General features: G+C 35.5%; 1 protein-coding gene across 2 annotated transcripts in view; it reads left to right on the forward strand.

Moving 5' to 3' along the window:
- Ube2g1 (ubiquitin-conjugating enzyme E2G 1) overlaps nt 1-6,950 on the forward strand; it is an 81,625-nt gene extending 74,675 nt beyond the window's left edge. For both annotated transcript variants that reach the window (XM_063269819.1, NM_022690.2), the window contains 2 exons: nt 720-843; nt 5,855-6,950. In XM_063269819.1, the coding sequence (XP_063125889.1) occupies nt 720-806 (87 nt within the window). In that variant the 3' untranslated portion in view covers nt 807-843; nt 5,855-6,950. The remainder of the gene's footprint in view (nt 1-719; nt 844-5,854) is intronic.
- The last annotated feature ends 358 nt before the right edge of the window (nt 6,951-7,308 follow it).

The following is a 7,308-nucleotide window of genomic DNA, read 5'->3' on the forward strand; positions in this document are numbered from 1 at the left end:
ATAATAATTAAAAATTGCTATTGCCTGCATTCTTTGAATGGTTATTATAAGAAAGAGAAATACAGGCTAAGTATTTTTGTGAACATTTCCTGGTATCTACTTGTTTGTTAAAAATTGGTTTTGTGGTAATTGAATTATGTTGTTGCTCATGCTGGTACTGGTGCCATCCAAGGAGAGTGATAAGACAACCATTGCTCCTACTTTTGCCGTGTGTGGCAACTTTGGGAGGTAGATTTTCTCCTAGCATGTGCATCTTCAATCCCTAACTCAGGTCATCAAGTCCTCTAGCTACTTAGCCATTTCACTACCCACCCTGTTTCTATTTTAAAAGAGAATTTTCCCAGTAGCTGTCATTAGAATAAGAGCTTTCTATTTGTAGTTCCCAGCCTATTGCTTTACAAAAACTTGCTTTTGTACCTCATCAGCTTTTTGTCAGGGATTATATTGGGCTTTGAACCTAGGTCCTCATATGTCCTAGGCAAATGGCTTAGCACCTGAGCTGTATTGAAAATACTATGCCTTGAAAAAAAAATTGTGGAGTGTTTAGGATTGATTTGAAACAGGTTTAAAACAAGCTAGGCAAGCATGCTACTACTGAATCACAACCCTACTATAGCATTTTAAGATGTATAATCTAAAGGATAACATTTACAATTAAAATAGGTATTTTTGATTATAATAGGTTTACATAAAATTTTATTTTATTTTTATATCTACAGAAAGAATGGAGGGAAGACAGAAATGGAGAATTTAAAAGGAAAGTTGCCCGCTGTGTAAGAAAAAGCCAAGAAACTGCTTTTGAGTGATGTTTATTCAATAGCTAGTAACTTCACTTATTTCAGGGTAAGTTCATCTTAAAACTGTGCAACTCTTTTATCTTTTTTGTTCAAATGCTATGCTAATTTTTGCAAAGCATTTGATTTCGCTATTTGACTTGTATATGTTAGCTTTATTTTATATCTTCAGTTCCATATACTGTAGTTTGCTGCTTCTTGGAGCTATAGTATAACCACTTTTTTTTTTTTTTTCCTATTTTGGGGCACTCAGGTGTTTTTAAGTTGATGTTCTGTATTAAAATAGTTTTATGTTAATAGTCTTATTTTTTTACTGGTAGTAATGAAAGAATTTATTTTTTAATGTTGTTGGCAATTAAACCCAGTGCCTTGGCACTTCCTGGGAAAGGGAACCCTATGACTGAGCTAAAACTCTAGCCTGTATTGATGGCAATTCTGGTAATGAAGATGTCATTTTGTTCCTTTCACTTCACTCTTTTTATTTACTTTCTTCATTTAGCTTCTTAAATGGGGACTGAAGCATCTCTGGAATCCTCTTATACTGAGTATTTTATATACATGGTCGGTCTATCTCTATATATCTGTATATCTATCTATCTAACTAACTAACTAACTAACTAACTAACTAACTAACTAAAATAAAGAATCTGAAAACTAGGAATGAGCCCACTTGTTGAAGTACTGCCTAGTGTTCAGGAAGCCCTGAGTTCAGTCTTGTTCTAGTTAGCTTTTTTGTTGCTGTGATAAAATAGCCAACTTGTTAAGTTCTTAATTAGGGTTTCTATTGTTGTGATAAAGCACTTGGATCAAAAACAACTTGGGATGGAAAAAGCATAATTCATTCTAACAACTCTAAGGTCACAATCTATCACTGAAGGAAGTCAGTACAGGAATATTCAAGGTGGAGAACTTGGAAGCAGAAATTGAACCAGTTGCCATGGGGAAATTGCTCACTGACTTGCTCCCCATAGCTTGCTCAGTCTGCTTTCTTATTTATGCAACCTGAAGCCACATGTCCAGGGGTGGCATCACCTCCTTCCCCCACCCACATGCATCAATCATTCATCAAGAAAATGCCATACAGACTTGCCTACGTCCAATCTAATGCGGGCATTTTCCCAATTGAGGTTTCTCTTACCCAATAACTCTAGCTTCTGTTGACACAAAACAAAAATGAAAATACCAGAACAGCTACAAAAGGGTTTATTTTGGTTTACAGATTATAATCCAGCATAGAAGGGCGTCAGGCACTCAGCTCAGGAATCTGGAGGCAGGAACTTAAAAGCAAAAACAATTGAAATGCCACTTCTGGATTGCTTACCTTAATTGGCTCATCCTGCTTCCTAATATATCCCAGAACCACATGCCAAGAGGTAGCACCATCTACGTTGGGCTGGGCCCTCCCTTATCAATCATTAATCAAGAAATGTCTCAGATTTCTTCAATCTGTTTCTTAAATCTCAGGTGACACTAGCACAGTGGTTTTTAAACTTCCTAATGCTGCCACACTTTAGTTTCTCATGTTATGGTGATACCACCATGAGATTATTTTTGTTGCTACTTCATAACTGTAATTTTGCTATTGTTATGAATAGTATTTGATTTGTGACCCCTGTGAAAGCGTTCTTTGACTCCCAGGTTGAGAACTGCTGCTCTTGCTTCTGATAAGTTGACAAAAACTATCACAAAGATCCCCAACCCCACATAAAACCAGGTGTTATGGCACATGCTTGTTATTTCCATCATGGCAAGAGGACCAGAAGCTCAAGGTTACCTTTGGATTCAAGACCACCAAGGAATACATGAGACACTCTCAAAAAAAATCAAAAGAAAGATTTCCTATTATATTGCTAACACCATTGAACATCTTTTTCTTTTCTTTTTTTCTTTTTTTTTTAAACTGGTCTTTTATATCTTGGTAAGGCCAGTGGGGTAAAGTTTTTCTTTTATTATATAATCTGTATGTAGCTACAAGTATCTTACATCTAATAGGCAGTCAAAGATGAAGGACTCCATCTAACATAGAAAAGGATATAATGTAGATGAGTTGATCACATTTTTTATTTGAAACTGAAATATGTTCTAGTTGTGGTGTTATATGCTTGTAACCTAAGTCCTTAGATGCTAAGGTAGGAAGAGCAGAGCTAAGATTGAACTCAGGGTCTTATGTGTGACATTGTACCAGTGAGCTATATCCCCAGCTTATGGTTTCCATATACATGTATGTGTAGGAATCTATAAATCCTCACTTCCTTCCCCCTCACATATATAGAAGAGAGCAGGAATAAGGAAGTGGTTGTTTGAGGTAAGCAACAAGTAAATTTGATATATTCGTTATTTGTGGAAGGTTGGACTATTTAACAATAGAGAAGTTATAATTAGGACATGGTTACATGGCTTTCAGGTCAGCACCATTACTTGAAATGATATACAGTAATTACATTTCCACATTTATCTTTTCTAGAAAAAAATTAAGACTTTTGGAGTGAAGCTATTCTTTGGACATAATTTGACCAGAAGAAGTTTGGCTAGATTATCCTTTTTTTTTTTTTTTGGTTCTTTTTTTCGGAGCTGGGGACCGAACCCAGGGCCTTGCGCTTCCTAGGCAAGCGCTCTACCATTGAGCTAAATCCCCAACCCCTACTTTTTTTTTTTTTTTTTTTTTTTTAATATAAGTACACTGTAGCTGTCTTCAGACACACCAGAAGAGGGCATCAGATCTCATTACAGATGGTTGTGAGCCACCATGTGGTTGCTGGGAATTGAACTCAGGACCTCTGGAAGAGCAGCCATAGATTATCCTAATTCATTGAGCAACATAATGCTCTTGATAGCTGATAGTAAAAGGCCAAGTTTCGGGGTTGGGGATTTAGCTCAGCGGTAGAGCGCTTGCCTAGGAAGCGCAAGGCCCTGGGTTCGGTCCCCAGCTCCGAAAAAAAGAAAAGGAAAAAAAAAATAGGCCAAGTTTCCTGATTATAGTTGTTCAGTGTCTTGGCAAGCAGATACCTTTTTTTTTTTTTAATTATTTTTTTTTCTTTTCTTTTTATATATATATATATATATATATATATATATATATATATATATATATATATATATATATATATATGAGTACACTGTAGCTGTTGTCAGACACACCAGAAGAGGGCATCAGATCTCTTTACAGATGGTTGTGAGCCACCATGTGGTTGCTGGGAATTGAACTCAGGACCTCTGGAAGAGCAGTCAGTGCTCTTAACCGCTGAGCCATCTCTCCAGGCCCCCCCCCCCCCTTTTTAAAATCTTCCTTTAGAAACAATCTCCAGACAACTGCTTCTTAGTCCTAAAATTTCTCATTGTTTATATCATAGGGAAATGATTATAGAATGTCTTATACTCTATAACTGGTTCTCTGGGAGATTGTTAGCCAGGCATTAATTCTGGGCAAACATTAGGTAAATTACCTCAAAGCTACACTTGTGCAGCATTGTCCTTTGTGTTTTAGTCTACTAAGATATATTTGCACACACACATGCACACACAAGTTAGAAATAGTGGAATGTGACCCTGAGGAAGAATAAATTTATGTCTGTTGCATCTATCTCATCTATTCTTTGCAGGAGTAGGGTGGCTATTGCCACAAAATTTAGATGTAGTTCTGTTTTAGACTTCTTCCTAAGAACTCTTCAGTTTGTGAATTAGGTATGTGAAAGACACATTTCTTCCTCCAGTAGAGCTTTTGGTGTGGTTAATGATTTATAAATTTTGAGATGATTATAAAAGATAAATTTCAGTTTTGTCTTTGTTGGATTTACCAAACTTGATATCTTGTATGACTTGACTTTTCTATTTAAATTTTATGACTTGAATCCCTAGAGAAAAATTTCTGATTCCATTTACCCAAAATTGTGCTTGGCATTAGATGTAGGTTTCTGGGAACATTTGTTGTGGTGGTTTAATGACCCCTACCCCACAACTTCCTCCAGGATTGAATGCTTGGTCTCCAGTTAGTCAGACTCTTTGCGAAGGATTAGGAGCTGTGGCCTTGGAGGAGGTGTGCCACTGGAGGAGGGTTGTGAGATTTCAAAAGCCCCCACAGTCCCAGTTTTTTTTTTTTTCTACCTCCTATTTGTGGATCAGAATGTATAACCTCTCAGATATTGTCTCAGCACCATGCCTGCCTGCTACCATGCTTCCCTTGGTGACAGTCACGGACTTACCCTCTGAAACTGCAAGCCACAAATAAACTGTTTCGTTCATCTGTAAGTTGCCTTTGTCATGGTGTCTCTTCATGTAAGAAAAGCAGCTAAATTCTTTTTGTGCTCCATCTCTGTTATGTATACTCTCAAAGTACACATTTTAGAATAAATGTTCTGCAAGGTTCCACTCATAAATGGGATTTTAAAAATTCTTGAACCTAAGGTCGTTGAAGTTTTCAGAAACTGCTTAGAGCATATTTTGTTTTGTTAAGATACTGTTGTTATTTTATAACTGGAAAAGCAAGATTGTGCATTACATGTTTCAGTCCACTTGATCATCCATTTCTAAATTTAGGAAGTATTTGATTAATGACTTGGTGAAGACACTTAATGGTTGGAAAATACTTTTTAAGGAAGTTCAGCTATAGCTTCTCTTTCCTCTAGTAGCTTTGTAGTTTGTGCTGGTTCATCTCTGTTGTCATTTGTTTTCTAAAACATATTCAAATTATAAATCATGTCTAATCATGCTGAACTGTAGAGCTTCTACTGTACCTTTATTTTAAGGAAAATCTGGTAATAAAATTATCCTGTTTCTCTTGCTAAAAAAAAAATTCTTGAACCTTATGTTTGTTTGTTTATACTAGAAATTCATTGTTAGCTGCAAAAGGGGAAAACTTCATGTGATGATTTCATTTACCCCAATTTTTACAATACTTAACACTTCTTAGCACACTGTAAACATTTGATAAGATGTAGCGTTTTTTGTTGTTGTTATTTTGTTTTAAACACGTGTTTCTTAAATTTTTTATTATTAATATAAATAATAGTTCTATTCAGTTGTCATTTATAACTTTTTACATAATGCTGTTTGTTTTGTTGTAGGTCTCCAATTGAGAAACATGGCACTGTTTTTCCTGCACTCTACCCACCTATTGCTGGACTTCTGTTGTAACAAGTTGGCAAACTCTGGCTGGAACTGGGCTGCAATAAAACATGCCAGTCATTAATGCTGACAAGAGCCTAACAAGTGCCAACTTACAGATGATTACGCATTTTGAATTCTAATGAACTGTTTTAACCTTCAGGAAGAATTGTAAAGACCTGTACATAGCACAACATGATCCGGATAATATATATACTGTTCATGTACATCCACAAACACACCTTGTACCAAATAATGCTGTCTTGTAGTAGAATAAGAATCGTGTAAATTCTAAAAGACTTTAGCAGGTTTTCTTTTCCCATTCATCGTTTTTTATCAGTTCAAAAAGATTTCTTAAAGCATGTCAGGTGAAAACCAATAAGGATTAAAAGTTTCCATATAATTTCCTTTAAACCATTGAGTCTTTCATTACACTCTTTCCATTTACTAATCTTTTATATTTTCTTTGTTTTTGGCACACTCCCCCTTCCTTTTATCTCTTCTATCTGCCAGAAAGTTCTCAAATCATTTAGCTAAAATACTGAAATACTAGAAAATTACTTGATTTTCACGATGACTTCAGAGGTGGGGTCATCACTAGGTGCTTTGTCCTTTTTGTACTCTGATTCACCCATCTCTTGGATTGGATGTAGCAATAACATTTTCTGGCTGTTGAGAGCTCTTGATCCTAGTCACTATCTCCTGAGAACTTTAAAAAAAAAAAAAGTAAAGTCTGTTCTAAGTTCATCTTAGTGAAATTTATTCCAAACAATACAAAAATCCAGATTTGGTTTTATTTTTGCCCTTAAGTTGTCTGATATTAAGGTTGGATGAATATAGCATGCGCAGCTACAGGCTTTCTACATCTGGGATTGCTATTACAAATGCTATTTGTCCTATTACCCTTCTCCTTAGCCCATATTTGTTTCTTCTTACAGCAGATTTTCCTCACCTATTGTACAAAGAAATTGCGATGTATATTTTCATGTAATTTGATTTTGGAATTTTGTCACCTTATGTAGTGAGTTCTTCCAAAATATAATTTTTTTCCAATAATTGTCAAGTTGTTGGCTTTTATTGTATTAAATGAAGGTTATAGTACTGAATACCAGAGAAGTGCAGTTTAGAAAAATCTCAGGTTGATTCCTTATGCAAACAAACTTAATACTTGAAAATCTCATGGCCATGGCAGTATACTATTGGGTTTTATTTAAATTCTTTATCTGAATCTGAAAGTATTACAGGGGAAAGTCCTTTGCTAACTGACATACAGAATTTGTCACTGACATAGTGCACTTAGATTTGATTTTTCTTTGAGCATAAGTATTGTTTCCTAAGTGGTTTTATGAAACAGCTTTGGTGATGGGTAAAATTAGTACATTAAATGTTAAAGACAGGCAGGCCTAAGCTCCTG

Source organism: Rattus norvegicus, chromosome 10 (genome assembly GCF_036323735.1).
Source record: "Rattus norvegicus strain BN/NHsdMcwi chromosome 10, GRCr8, whole genome shotgun sequence".
NCBI lineage: Eukaryota > Metazoa > Chordata > Mammalia > Rodentia > Muridae > Rattus > Rattus norvegicus.